The sequence below is a fragment of the Euprymna scolopes genome, chromosome 43 (assembly GCF_053919585.1).
Source record: "Euprymna scolopes isolate OS-2025 chromosome 43, ASM5391958v1, whole genome shotgun sequence".
NCBI classification, from domain to species: Eukaryota; Metazoa; Mollusca; class Cephalopoda; order Sepiida; family Sepiolidae; genus Euprymna; species Euprymna scolopes.
The window spans coordinates 25792746-25809088 of record NC_136524.1 but is presented as its reverse complement, the minus strand read 5'-3'; the positions used below and the strand labels follow the sequence as shown (position 1 = coordinate 25809088).

At 29.7% G+C, this 16343-nt stretch overlaps 1 protein-coding gene across 4 annotated transcripts in view; it reads right to left on the bottom strand.

Annotated features, from left to right (window-relative positions):
- Positions 1-1035: 1035 nt before the first annotated feature.
- The window catches only part of LOC145268246 (protein NipSnap-like), a 66452-nt gene continuing 51144 nt past the window's right edge, over positions 1036-16343 (bottom strand). For all 4 annotated transcript variants that reach the window (XR_013864863.1, XR_013864864.1, XM_080123574.1 and 1 more), the window contains 2 exons: positions 10082-10165; positions 1036-1462 (listed from right to left, as the gene is read on the bottom strand). Coding sequence is in view for 2 of the 4 variants with exons in the window: in XM_080123574.1 (XP_079979700.1) it covers positions 1398-1462; positions 10082-10165 (149 nt within the window). In the remaining 2 variants the exon portion in view is untranslated. The remainder of the gene's footprint in view (positions 1463-10081; positions 10166-16343) is intronic.

Sequence of the window (16343 nt, the reverse complement as noted above, 5' to 3'; positions counted from 1 at the left end):
ATCTCCTCCTCTTTCCTTTTCCCTCATGTATGCTCATCACAAGGATCGGTCGAAAATTATGTACTTGTAAAAAAAGTTTTAAGCTTTTATACTTTTTGTATTCTTTTTTTATACATTTTCATATATATATATATATATATATATATATATATATATATATATATATATATATTATCAGGAATACCCAGCCTTTCCCAGGTGTGGAGAGGTTTATAGTAAGGGTATTGAGCAACCGAGCCCTAAAAAAAAAAAAATAAATAGCCGCGGGTACTCGTGCAAGCACAAAAGAAACAAAAAAACCAACCCCTCTAAAAAAAAATGAAAATAGCAGTGAGAACCCGTGAAAGAGCAAAAAAAAAAAAAAATTTTAATTTAGCCGCAGTAGTCAGGCTTAAACCTGTAATACTAAGAGGGAAAGGAAGTGAAAAAAAAAAAAAGGCAATGTTTAGTCGTTGCGCCTACCGCAACTTATGACATTGCAGGTGTTCAAAATAAACTTAGTCATTGTAAGGCGTATGATGACTTTTCAAAAATGTAGAGACAAAAACTGATCCCTCCTTGCAAAGAACGGCTCAGTTGACCAGCACAGAATTAATGTTTTTGGCAAATTTATCGCCCAAGTGTCTGATGTTTCTAATGATACCAATTTTGTCAGTGTTCACACACACAAACACACATTTTGCCTTATATATATATATATATATATATATATATATATATATATATATATATATATATATATATATATATATATATATATATATATATATATATAAAATTTAGCATCGTTGTAGAAATGTGTTCCCTAAAAAACTTACATTCGTAATCTTTTATGAATCAAGATCTTGGGGGATAGCGACATCATTTCAAAAGGTAAGGTCAATTTAAAAGCAAAGAAAAAAAAAGGAAATATTTTTGAAACCTTGATTTGCATATTGTTGATGAAAAATATTTTCATTGGTATTATTTTTTGTAGAAGATGAAAAACACTGAGTAGCCATTTTTATTTTAAGCAAAATAAACAATAAAAGAAAATTTTTGGTTTTAACTTTGAAGTCATTTTTTATGTAAAAGAAGCTCTTTATTCTTTGCTTTTGTTTATTTTTTTGTACAATCTTAAGTAGAACAATAATAATATTTAAAAAAAAAGTTTACTTTCCATCTACAAAAGCTTATTTGTTGCAAGTCGGGAGTCGATCTCTTTGCCGTGTCCTGTTCATCAAAAATAAAATCATAATAATAATAATAATAATGATGGCAGCAGAGCATTCAAAGGACACAGCTCAGAGCTGGAAAAAGGATTTTTTTTCTTCAAAAGGCAAATAGAATCCATGCTCTCCATATATATGGCTTTGTTTTTTGTTTTTTTTACAATCCTTTCTTCTTCACACCGGGATTTACTGCAATGGAGAATAAGGTGTTGGGATCAAAATCCGGGATTGCATGTGACGAATCAGAGGCACTGAAGAAAAAAAAAAAACGTATATAATTAAAAAAAAAAAGTATATAATTTTTAAAAAAGTATATAATTTTAAAAAAAAGTATATAATTAAAAAAAAAGTATATAATTTAAAAAAAAGTATATAATTTTAAAAAAAGTATATAATTTTAAAAAAAGTATATAATTTTAAAAAGTATATAATTTTAAAAAGTATATAATTAAAAAATAGTATATAATTTTAAAAAAAGTATATTATTTAAAAAAAGTATATAATTTAAAATGTATATAATTTAAAAAGTATAGAATTAAAAAAAGTATATAATTAAAAAAGTATATAATTAAAAAAGTATATAATTTAAAAAATATATATATAATTAAAAAAGTATATAATTTAAAAAAAGTATATGTTTAACAAAAAGTATACGTTTAAAAAAAAGTATATAATTTAAAAAAGTATACAATTAAAAAAAAGTATATAATTTAAAAAAAGTATTTAATTTCAAAAAAGTATATAATTTAAAAAAGTATATAATTTAAAAAAGTATATAATTTTAAAAAAAAGTATATAATTTTAAAAAAAAGTATATAATTTAAAAAAAAAGTATATAATTTTTAAAAAATATATAATTTAAAAAAGTATATAATTAAAAAAAAAGTATATAATTTAAAAAAAAAGTATATAATTTCAAAAAGTATATAATTAAAAAAATATATATAATTTACAAAAAAGTATATAATTAAAAAAAAGTATATAATTTAAAAAAGTATATAATTAAAAAAAAGTATATAATTTAAAAAAAAGTATATAATTTAAAAAAAAAAGTATATAATTTAAAAAAAAAAAGAAAATAAAATAATTTGCTTTTAATTTATCGCATATGAACTTAAAAAACTTTATGTAAACATTAGCTGTCCCTACTTGGCATTGCCAGGATATTAAAAAAAAAAAAAAAAATAAATGTATCTATCTATAAAAAGGAACTTTACCAACCAGTTGAATTTTTGCCCTGGAATCTGACCAGACTAAGAAATAACCACAATAAAAATACACAATAACACTTCACTGTTTTATTAACTTAATATCTGAAAGGTAGAAGTGGCTCTTGATTAAACACTTGGATATTTATGTATCTTTACTTTTCTATAAAAGAAACTGTGTATGTGTCTGAGTTCATTTCCTATGGACTAAAAAATGGCTGGGCCGATTTTAATGAAATTTCACACAAATGTACTTTATGTACCTGGCAATGTTCTTAGCTAAGTTTTGTATCAGAATATCTCCAATAAGTATCGATAGTGGGAATAATCCGATGAAAGAAGAAACAGGCGATTTTGACTAGAGTTAACATCTTACACAGCCTAACAAATGCATTTGAGAAGTTTTATTACCACACAAGTCGAAAGGCTAGGCATATAAAATCAACAATGGGTTCTTTGATATGACAGGGGCACATTCGAAATGAATGTTTTTATTTAAAGCACAATTTCACAATGATACTTGAAGTCTGCATTTTAAACTTCAATTCAATCCATTATCACTGCATAAGCAGAAAGCCCAGGCATATAAAATCAACAGCAGATTATTCGATATGACAGGAGCGCATTCAAAATGAATGTTTTTTTAGAGCACAACTGAATCGTGTACTTGATATTTGCATTTTAAACTTTAATTCAAGCCATTATATATAAAAAGTATTTTTATAAAATCAACAGTAGGTTCTCTACAGTGCAATGTAGACTATCATGTATTACAGACTAAGTCACTGCCAGGAGGCATGTGAAGTTTCCTCCCAGTGTACTACGATGGGTCTCCAACTATAGCAGGCAATCAATTGATTTGGTTGAAAAACGGGCTATTTATCGATTTCGGTGACAATAAAAATATCACAGTGTGAAACATTTATTGATCATCATTCAATCTCGGCAATCTCGGGTCTCCCTGCTATTATTTATGTATGGATTATCGTAATATATATACATATATATGTGTGTGTATAGAAACTTTATCTAAAGTGAAGAAACAATTAGTAGTAAGGAACGAAAGGCACAATAGAAAATGGAAGAACTATTTTTGTTAAATAAATTTTATATATATATATATATCTATAATATAAAGCTGAATGTCTGTGTGTGTGTCTGGTCATGAATAGGCTCCTATTTGGTTGACTATTTTAAAAAACTGATTACATATAATGATAGAAGATGTATCGAGACACAGGAATGGGTATGTTTGATCTGGCAGAATGGTGGTTCATTAAAATTGTGGGGTCTGCGTTCGTGCCTGGTCCACAATTTATGGAAATAAAAATTAAAAAATTAAATAAAAACGTTTACAAGTGTTTTTGATATAGATGCACATAAGAATACTTTGATAAGTATGTTTTAACTTAAATAGGGATGGTATAATAAAATTGTGGGGTCTGTGTTCACGCCTGGCCTCCATAGAATGGAAATAGGCACAGACCTTAATAAAGACTTTACATATCTATCTGCGTAAGTATACTTTGATAATTATGTTTCAGTTTGAAGAAATATGGTATAATAAAATTATGGGGTGTTCATTCGCGCCTGACCTCCATAGAATGGAAATATGTCACAAAGTTTAACAAGGTCTTTTAATATAGATCCACAGAATATTGTGATAAGTGTTTCAGTGTGAACAGGTATGGTATAATAAATTATGGGGTTTATCCATTTTATTTTTACTTTCATCATATTTTGCTTTGGTTTTGATACCCCCGAATTCGAAGCTATCTCTTTACAACCCTTCCTTTTCATAACCTATCATACTTTCATAAATCAGAGTCCATTTTCTGTAGGCTGTTTTTGAACCCAGTCAACGATGGGTATTTTTGCTAGTATATATATATATATATATATATTTTGGATGATGCTGGCATAATATCAACAAAACAAGACCATCTAATGGGATACCGGAATAATGAGATTATGAGATCGGATGCTGACTGCCTAGTTGTTATTTGAATAGGGAGAAACAACCCCATAATTCCATTATTATTATTCAAACTACATAAATTCGAAGTAAACAAAGATTATCAGCTTTACAATTAAGGAACATGTTATCCGATTTGATCAGCTTGAATAATCCAGCTGGTCGAAATGAGAATCTAAATTCACTTGCCTGAAAATGATAACAGTATATATATATATATATATATATAACTAGCTCTACCTACGTATTGAGCACTTTTGAAGTAAATACTTAAAGTTTACGCATAAATCTATACTTTCGTATATTAATTTTATGTGAGTAGTTATATATATATATATATATATATATATATATATATATATATTATATATATAGTGAGTAGTTATATATATTATATATATATATATAGTGAGTAGTTATATATATATATTATATATATATATAGTGAGTAGTTATATATATATATATTATATATATATATATATAGTGAGTAGTTATATATATATATATACTATATATATATATATATATAGTGAGTAGTTATATATATATATATATTTATATATATATAGTGAGTAGTTATATATATATATATATTATATATATATAGTGAGTAGTTATATATATATATATATATATTTATATATATAGTGAGTAGTTATATATATATATATATTATATATATATAGTGAGTAGTTATATATATATATATATATTTATATATATATAGTGAGTAGTTATATATATATATATATTATATATATATAGTGAGTAGTTATATATATATATATATTATATATATATAGTGAGTAGTTATATATATATATATATTATATATATATATATATATATAGTGAGTAGTTATATATATATATATTATATATATATATATATATAGTGAGTAGTTATATATATATATATTATATATATATATATATATAGTGAGTAGTTATATATATATATATATATAGTGAGTAGTTATATATATATATATATAGTGAGTAGTTATATATATATATATATATATATAGTGAGTAGTTATATATATATATATATATATATATATAGTGAGTAGTTATATATATATATATATATATATAGTGAGTAGTTATATATATATATATATATATATATATAGTGAGTAGTTATATATATATATATATATATATATAGTGAGTAGTTATATATATATATATATATATATATAGTGAGTAGTTATATATATATATATATATATATAGTGAGTAGTTATATATATATATATATATATAGTGAGTAGTTATATATATATATATATATATAGTGAGTAGATATATATATATATATAGTGAGTAGATATATATATATATATATATAGTGAGTAGATATATATATATATAGTGAGTAGATATATATATATATATATAGTTAGTAGATATATATATATATATATAGTTAGTAGATATATATATATATATATATATATATAGTGAGTAGATATATATATATATATATATATATATAGTGAGTAGATATATATATATATATATATATAGTGAGTAGATATATATATATATATATATATATAGTGAGTAGATATATATATATATATATAGTGAGTAGATATATATATATATATATATATATAGTGAGTAGATATATATATATATATAGTGAGTATATATATATATAGTGAGTAGATATATATATATATATATATAGTGAGTAGATATATATATATATATATATAGTGAGTAGATATATATATATATATATAGTGAGTAGATATATATATATATATATATATAGTGAGTAGATATATATATATATATATATATATATATATATATATACACACACATTAATGGGCAGACCCGACGTTGCCCGGGATTGAATGATGATCAACAAATGTTTCACACTTCCAATTGGCATCAAAATCGGTAAAATCAATTCCATCACAGTTTTCACCCAAACAATCAGAATGTAATGTAGTCTACTCATTAAAACAAGTATCTCTTTGGTATAAATCGATTCTTGATAATTATGAAATCTTACAACAATTATATTTTTAAACAATCATCCCTTGTATAGATGAAGATATTTTACTCATGGAAGCAATTATCTCTTCCGTAGTTCTTAATACTGAGCACTTTCCAAAGTTGTTTTTTCAATGCTATGTAGTAAATGCATGAATTCGGAAACAACCTAAATTTATATAAATGCATTATTTTTGAAAAAAAGTGCATGAAATCAAACACTATTTTCATTCAATCATCCAAATTTTACTGACGAAAAATTACCAAAAAAATTGTCTACATTCAAAATCCATATATTTTCTAAAAAAACAAAACAAAAAACAAATAAAATGTATATGTATTTGTTGTACAGTAAAAAGATCCTAATTGCATTTGATATGTATGTAAATCTGCCCACAAAAAAAACAAAAAAAAACCCAAAAAACAAAAAACAATGGGAGGAGAGAGGAGATGGGCGATTGCCTAGTCATTAAAAAACAAGGTGGGGGGGGGGGATTGTGTGCCATCAGTCAGAAAACCGAAAGTAAAATTTTGTAAACAAAAAGAAAACAGAAATGCTGGGCAGAAACTTGCATAGCTCAAATTAGGAACTGAACACCTTTATTGATGTACCCATAAGAACACAGATGCTATAACGTTGCAGATTTAGCTATTTAAAATAAAAGAACATATAAACGATTCGCACATGCGCAGCTTGCAAATCACGTTGAAAGCAAAGTTTTTATCTGATCTCCCTTCAAACAAAACAATATTTTCAAACGAAATAATGAATGATTTTTTTCCAATTTTTCTGTATTTTTCATCATAGAGATCGCTCTTTCTAATGATGCTGTGCATTTGTATCTGTAGGATGCGCATGAGAAAAGTTTTTAGCAGGCATACGAACACACACACACACACACACACAGATGTTTGAGATTCATTTAGTAGATTTTTTTTATTGCATTTCATTATAATATAAGAGTCAAATTCAGTATTGCTACATTAAAATAGGGACTTTCTTGAACAGAAGTTCTAACCTAATGTTAGGTACCCACACATTATGTGCAGTGTATACTGTGTGTGCGTGTTACTAGCTGAAAAAAAAAGCCCATTTTTCATGTAAAAAAAGATTCTTACAGTCTAGCTATTCCAGTGTTGCCTAACAATGCATTAATATTAATACTAAGTAATGGGATTTCCAAAAAAAACAAAACAAAACTGAAGGCATCCATAAAGCAGTGGTGGTATTTGACTATGTCTGGTAAAAATTTGAAAATATTTCCAATTTTGACAAAAATAACGGAAATCCTCATTGCTATGCTATGATTCTATTAAAATAAAAGCAAAATTCCTAAATAGTTCTTTTTTTTAAAAAGAGTCAGGCGAAAGAAACATGACTTTTGTAAGGGTAAAAAATTTGAAAATATTTCCAAAATATTTTCAAATTTTTTACTATTTCTTTCACCCGACTTTTTTTTTTAAAAAGAATCATTTAGAAATTTTGCTTTTATTTTGATAAAGCCATAAGTAGCGATGAGGATACACTAATAATGTGTTGAATAATAATGGTAAAAAAAAAAAAAAGTTACTCTGTTCTTTATTACTGAACATAATCCTAACCCACTAAACAAGGAAGGTGAGTATTTAGTTCTCTCCCACCACACTAGCGTCAAAAAGTGAGATTAGAAAAGTCAATGCTCTAGAAAAGGAGCCCTCTGACTCTGTAAAAGATGCCTTTGCAGCTCTGTCTGCATTCCCAGCAGAGTATCTCAAGTGATTAGCAATAAACTAACCTCTTCTCAAAGAAAGAAGGTAAAGCCTGGGAGGGTGGACCTCCTAGAGCTGCACAAAACCAGCATTACACTGCAATCAATCATGGACCAGGTCATTATAAAAATACTCTAATCATTGTTGACTCTGGAGGCCGAGGATAAAAATCCTGGGTGGAATAATCATAATTTTTGGAAAATCTCAAGTGGCTTTGAACACAATATCCAGCAAGATATTACTATTTTACAAACGTCAGCCTATTTCTTCTCTTAACTAAATATTTCTTCAAGTTGAGGTCCATCTACAAGGTAGTGGTGCTATTTGACTATATCTGATGAAAATTTGAAAATATTTAAAATTTTTACAAAAAAATAACAGAAATCTTTAACGCTACTTATGGTTATATGAAACAGGGCTCTACATTGCGAGTGAAACAGTCGCATTTGCGAGTGATTTTTCAAAATGGCGACTAGAAATAATAAAACGCTTATCTTTTGGCGATTGCATTTCTTTCTCCAACAATCTTCCAAACCTCACTACTGAGTGAAAAACATCTTTTTTTATTTTTATTTTTAATAAGATGAACAAAGTTAAATTATTAAGACAAAAGTTTAATAGAACACTATGCTGTTTTTTTTTTTTTAAATAAGGCTGTTTAAAGAACGTGAAGAAATTAAAATGTTTATACTTTCAAGTATCAACATAAAATTTGTTGTATATTTAGAATTACACTTATTAAAACAATACAGAAAAATCTTTATGATATGCATACTCGTCACAGAACGAAGATGTCATATTCTAAAAATCATGTGGATTTGGCTAGTAACTTTTCTGTTTGGCTAGTAAACGAAAATTTTTAATTGTCAAAGGTCAACTAAAGATAAATTTGTCCATAGAGCCGTGAAAGCAAAATTTCTTAAATGATTCTTCTTAAAAAGAGTTGGGCGACAGAAACGTGAATTTTGTAATGACAAAAATGTGAAAATATTTTAAATTTTTACAAAAATAACAGCAATCTAAAATAATACAGTATTAAAAGAATAAAATTGTTATTTGAATTTAAAAACACTTTTAAGCAAAAAATTACTTAATTATAAGGTTTTTATTTATTTATTTTTAATTAGGGATAATGATGGCTAAGTGGTTAACAACGCAGACTGAAAACTTGGATGAGTCAAGTTTGAGTAGAGTTTGTTCTGGAGAAATATTTTCATCAAACTCACACTTGACCTTGTGTTTACCCTAAAGAATTTGTAAATCAAATAACATTTTCTTTAATAATTACTAATAGATTAGGATATTAGTGGAAAATAATTGAAAAAAAATTACTATTTCACGAATGTCAGCCTATTTCTTCTCGATACTTGTACAGTTTAATCAAGACAATAAAAAAATGAAAGTATCGAAAAAAGGTTATATTGTATGTATCCGTTTTGGACTGAAGATCTCCGGAAAAAAATTTAATTTAATTTGATCGAGTAGTTTTTTTTTTTTTTTTCACAGCGGTAAAACACGCTTTTATGAGAGAGCGTTGAAGTCAGCCTTCTTGGAATCTTTTGAACACGCCACGGGGAGATAACACCAGTTAAAGCGCCGACACTCCCTCCCCATCTTTAATACTAGCTTTTCTTCCTAAAAATCGAACCTTTTGCTTGGTATCATAACAAATTGTTTTTTCACTGTAAAAAAAAAAAAAAACTACTTGATGAAATTAAGTGAAATTTTTTTTCGGAGAACTTCGTTCCATAACGAATATGGACAATATAACCTTTTTTCCCATATTTTCATTTTTTAATGTCTTCTCTTAGCTAAAAATTTCTCCCAGTTGAGGCGCATCTTCCGCAGTGTATTACACAACTATATACTTCACCAAACATGCAGCATTATTTACATGTTTGCAATCGTAAATAAGATGATTACCTGTATATGCAACGCATTCATCCCACCCGGGTCTTCGCCAGGCAGCTTCACGAGTTTCTTTCCGTTGCTGTAGATCTTCATATGCTGTAAATAACAAAAAGACTTTGCAGGATATTATTGTCAAAAATCTGAAAGAAATCTCATAAAATGTGTCCCTCTCCCTAAAACAAAAACTCATAAAATGTGTCCCTCTCCCTAAAAAAAAAAAAATGCATCAGACTTGGCTAGTATCACACAAAAATAATCATGAAAGGTCAAGGAGGATGAAAGGAGAGGACTAACCAGACCTCTATTGGGATCTTCCAGTGAAGATCAATGGTCATTACCAATGAGCAGTCAATGATAAATGGCTGTTATGATAACACAAAATCATTTACAAAAAGTTATCAAAAGAGGTGGAGATTACTGGAAATCTGGGAAGACTTCTTCTCACTCAGATTCCAGGGAACACCACTGGTTGTTGTCAATGATTAATCACTGATATAGTCAATGTGAGAACTCTTAGTGAATACAAATAATAATAATAGTAATGTATATGGACAACCTAAAACATTTTTCAAAAACCAAAATGGAACTAGAGACAGTAATAAACACAATCAGAATCTTAAGCCAGTATATATGAATGGAATTTGGAATGGAAAAGTGTGCACTGCTAGTTATAAGAAGGGAAAAACTGGAGGCAGCATGATATAGAACTACCCAACCAAGGAGAGATGAGGACACTAGGCGAACATGACAACTAAAAATATTTGGGAGTTCTGGAAACAGCGATCATCAAATCAACAGAAATGAAAGAGAGAAAATTGGAAAGTAATAATTCAGAAGAACAAGAAAACTCTTGAAAACTAAATTATATAGTAGAAACTTAGTAAAAGTTGTAGAGTTACAAGCGGTATCACCAGTAAGATACTCTAGACCGTTCATAAGTTGAACCAAAGAAAAACTGACATATCTTGACCAGAAAACGTATGACCATGCACAATGCACCCTACTCAAAGGATGATGCTGACCCATTTTATGTAAAAAGTAAAAATGGAGGAAGAGGACTGGTTTATATAGAAGGCTGTGTGAATGACACCAAAACAATTAGAAAAATATATAATGTAGAACACAGAAAGAATAATTATGCAGTAAGAGATAAAAGGCACATGGGCAGTATCACTAGTAAAATACTCTGGATCATTCATAGGTTGGACAAAGGAGAAACCTAGTCATTTCAATTAGAAAACCAGGAAACTCATGACTATGCACAATGCACTATACCCAAAAGACGATGCTGAAATGACACTCAAAAAGAATCAGAAAAATACCTTGTGCTGCATACAGAAAGGATAATCATTGGAGAAAGAGATACTGTAAAAATGAACAAGACAGAAAATAAAGAGGCAAGGTATAAGATGAGAAAAGAAAAATGGAAAGAGAAAAAGCTACATGGACGATTTTTAATGATTACAAAAGATGAAACTAACGAAAATATTTGGACATGGTCACGAAAAGGAAACCTAAACAGAGAAACTGAATCCCTAATTACAGCTGCACAAGGTAACATGATTAGAACAAACCACATCAAAACAAAGATCGACAAAACAAAAGAAAACTATAAGCGCAAACTCTGAACTATGGGATGAAACAATAAATCACATAAGTGAATGCATCAAACTAGCCCCCATCCCCAATACAAAAATATACACGACCAGTTGGAGAAAGCACTATACTAGGAACTATGCAAACAGCTGCATCTTGAAGACCGGACAAATGATACAAGCTCAAACCAATAGCAGTACTTGAATGTGGAAATCACAAAATCCTATGGGACATGGGTATACAAACAGATAAACCCATATAAACAGATAAACCAAAGAGAACGAATGTCATAATAGAAAGAAAAGTCCTGCCAGAAAATAGATTTCGCTATTTCGACAGACCACAGAATGAATATCAAGGAGACTGAGAAGCAAATACACAAAACTAGCCAGAGAGCTGAAAAGATGTGGAAGATAAAGAAAATTAAGATAACCCCAATAATCTTAGGAACAATCCTGAAAAATTGCAGAAAAAAGGAATGAGAAAAATTGGAAGCTAGAGGATAGCTAAGAAGATACAACAGATAGCAATAATGAAAACGGCTAAAATATAAGGGAAAACCGTTGAATGCAGAGACTAATAAACACAAGTTACAAATGCTAATCGGCTATATAGAAACTACAACAAAATTAAAAGCAAAAGATAGAGAAACATCACATAGAACCAAGAAAACTGAAACCGTATAATCATAAGTTACTTCCTCCTGCCCCCCAAAATATAGTGCTGGCATGAACTGGCAATGCACCAAATAGTCAAGAAGGGTAGATGAGGATGGAAAAACTCAAGAAAGCACTAACCAGATCTCTACTGGATGAGTGCGCAGAGGACTGGAACCTTAGGGAGGCTTATTGCCACCAAAATTCCAGTGATGACCAATGGTCATTGCCAATGAGAAGTCAATGGCAAAAGGCTGTTGTGATGATGCAAATGGTGGAGATTACTGAAAATCTGAGGAGACTTATCATCCAGATTCCAGGGAACACCACTGGTTGTTGTTAGTGAGCAATCTATGATGATTACCTGTGTGAGAACTCCTAGTGAGATAATAAGTGATATCTTCATATTAGTTCTTGATGTACCTACCTGGTGTTGTCCGGGTGAACATTCATTTATTAAAACAAGTTTTTTAATGTTTTAGAAAAAAAAAAAAAAAAAAAAAAAAACCCCAATTATTATTAACTAGCCTGGGTGCCTGCCGTTGCTCGGGTGTTTGTAGGAGTGTGTTGAGCAAACAAAAAAAAAGTGGTAGTAGGCCGGCAGGCTTGAACCCGTGACACAAAGGTGCAAAAGAAAGTGATAGAAATCTGACATCTTACCACTACTCCATGATGCGATCGGAAGTTTGGAACGTTAAAATTAGGCAAAGTCAACCCAACCGATAAAAAATTGACCCCTCCTTGTAGAAAACTACCCAGTTGAGGGTGAAGGAATTAATGTTTTTGGCCAATTTTTTTATATTTGTCGCCCGAGATGTCAAGTTTCAAAATGATACAAATCTTGTGAAAATCTGTCGCCTCTGTTGAAAGTTTTAGGCAGACATACATACATACATTTAAACAGACAAGTGAGATTTATATTATAGACTAGCAGGGGTACCGGGTGTTGCCCGGGTGTTTGGAGGTGTGTGTGTGTTGGGGGGGTAGATCAAAAAAGAAAATGAAAAAGTTTTGGTAGGAAGGTAGGCTTGAAAACAAATATTAAAAACAAAAAAAAAAAAACAGTGAAAAAAAGTTTTTTGTGAGTGTGTGTATGTTGGGGGGGGGGGATTTTAGAGCCAAATCCCATGTTAAACTTCATTTAAAAAATCGGAAAAAAAAAATAAATAAAAAATAAAAACAGCGAACTTGATGTAAAAAAAAGAAAAAGTAAAATAAAAAAAATAAAATTAAAAAAGTTTTTGTAGGTAGGGTAGGATGGAACCTGGAACGTTGAGGTTAAAAATTCGGTAAGTTACCCGCTCGCCTACGAAAGGAAAGTAACTGAAAACAATTTCAATTTAACGTTTATAAATGGCAGGTGCGCAGCGAATCTAATTAGGCCAAAAATAATGAAATTCTGTACTTAATTTTAACTGCGGGATAGTTCTTTTAGGTTTTTTTTTGTTACCCAACTTTTTTTTGGTTTTGTTTCTCTAACGTGTTAGGGAGAACCAGCTCCCCCTTTAATAGGGGAGTGTCCAAATGAAAGCAATTGTCTGATATGACGGTAAAACCGACATTTACCAAAGGCCGAAAACTGCACCTTAGTTTCACTTTTATACAAAAAAGCCGAATGAACACAAGAGGGGCCGAAATAGCAAGAATCGTGTAAAACTCAATGTAAATAAATCTAGCTGCAACGCATGTTCGCAATTCGTACATATTATGATCTACATGGTATATAAGAAGTTCTAAGCAATAGTACCCCCCCCCCCCCCCGGAATAAAAGCCTTTGTTGGACATACATTTACATAGATTTATTTACGTTGACTTTTACACAATTCTTGCTATTTCAGCCCCTCTCGTGTTGATTCGGCTTTTTCGTATAAAAGCGAAACTGAGGGGAGCTGGTTTTCCCCAACACGTTTGGGGAAACAAAACCAGACAAAGTTGGGTAAAAAAACAAACTCAAAAGAACTATCCCACAGTTAAAATTAAGTGCGGAATTTAATTTCCTTTGACCTAATTAAATTTGCCGCGCACCTGCCAGTTTATAAACGTTTTCAGTTACTTTCCTTTCATGGGCGAGTGGGTAACTTATCAAGTTTTTCGCCTCAACGTTCCAGGTTCGATCCTACCTACTTACCAAAACCTTTTTTATTTTACTTTTTCTTCTTTTTACATCATGTTCGCTGTTTTTTTGTTTTTCCTGATTTTTTTAAAAGAAGTTTAACATAGGGTTCGGATCTAAACCTCCACCCCTCAACACACACACCTGAAAGAAATAAACATCATACCAGTTGTGATAGGAGCAACTGGGTTAATAAAAAAGAATCTTCATAGATACTTAGAAGCAATCCCTGGAAGACCAAGCTGTAACGAGATATAAATAGCAGCCATAAAGGGAACAGCATCTATTCTTAAAAGACCCCTCGGATATAAATTTAAATCATAACAGAATCAAGTGTTAGCTCCAGGAGGGAGCCCCTTGATCTCTTAATACTTACTGAAGTAAAATAACTAAAAAAAACAACAACTTTTTTACTGTTTTTTTTTAAATTTCTTTTTTTTAATATTTGTTTTCGAGCCTATCTTCCTATCAAAACTCTTTTTTTTTCTTTTTTGATCTACCCCCCCCCCCTTCTCCAACACACACACCTACAAACACCCGGGCAGTGCCAGGCACCCTTGCTAGTCTATAATATAAATCTCAAACGTCTGTTAGTGTGTGTGTGTGTGTATGTCTCGCTAAAACTTGACACATGCGACAAACACTGACACAATTGGTATCGTTTGAAAGCGGTCTCTCGACCTACAAATATTAAAAAATTTGCCAAAAATATTCATTCTTTCACCGCCAACTGAGCCGTTGTTTTACAAGCAGGTGTTACTTTTTTCATCGACATTTTTGCAAACTCATCATACGCCTTGTAATGACTAAGCTTAATTTAAATGGCAGCGATGTCGTCTGTCACGGTGAGCGCGGCAATTAAATCATTCACTTTTTTTTTTTCACTCCCTTTTCCTCTTAGTGTTACAGATTTGAGCCTACCTGCCTGCTAACTACTTTTTTCTTTTGTGCTCGCACGGGTACTCTACTCGCTGCTATTTACAATTTTTTTTAGGGGGTTGGTCAATTTTTTTTTTTTTTTCGTTTAAAACATTCTTTTTTAGGGCTCTCTTGCTCAATACCCTTACCATAAAACCTCTCCACACCTGGCCAATGCTGGGTACCCTTGCTAGTTCCTTATAAGAGTCACCTTGAATTTCAAGTTATTTTGAATACATAGTCGAGTTTTACATCTTCATGTCAGCTTCTCCTGACAAACCCTTGTATATATAAAAAAAAAATAAAAAACCATAGATACTCAGGGATATTTAGTAAGCATTCAAATTCTTTCCTAACAGCATCTCTTGTCGTTTCATTTTACTTCAGTTGAAGTTCTCTAAAATCAAGGGACCTCTTTGTAGAGGTTAACACTTGACCCCATTCATGGAGATGCTTAGATATTCAAATATCCCATTAAAGTTTTCACTTTACATCTCAAACACTCAGTAAAGAAATTGGGAACATAATTTTCCTCTCCCCAATTAATCATTTTCATATGTTGTAGTATATCTTTCTGTTTGGTCTCTTGGTCTTACTGGATTCCAGGACAAGAATTCATCTGGTTTGGTGGAGTATCCAGCTTCATGTTGTTACTTGAGGTAACATCACTGTGAGAAGATGCCCTATTCCTTGTGAAAACCAGTGTAGGTTAGACGTATCAAGATCTTATTTAGGCTGTGAATACTATGTGATTTTTAATATTTAGTAATAATAAATAAATAAATAAAAATAAGTCTTATCAATCTATATGTCTGTACAGTGAAACCGGCTTATTAATATTATTTAGTAGTATATTAAAAATGGATCAATTATGTTTGAAGGACCCCAGAAAATAAGTAAAATGAAAGGGACGATTTTGAGTCTACACCAGATGACTTCAGATGTATATGGCATCTGCAAACAGATAACAAATTACAGTTGTTTTTTTTTG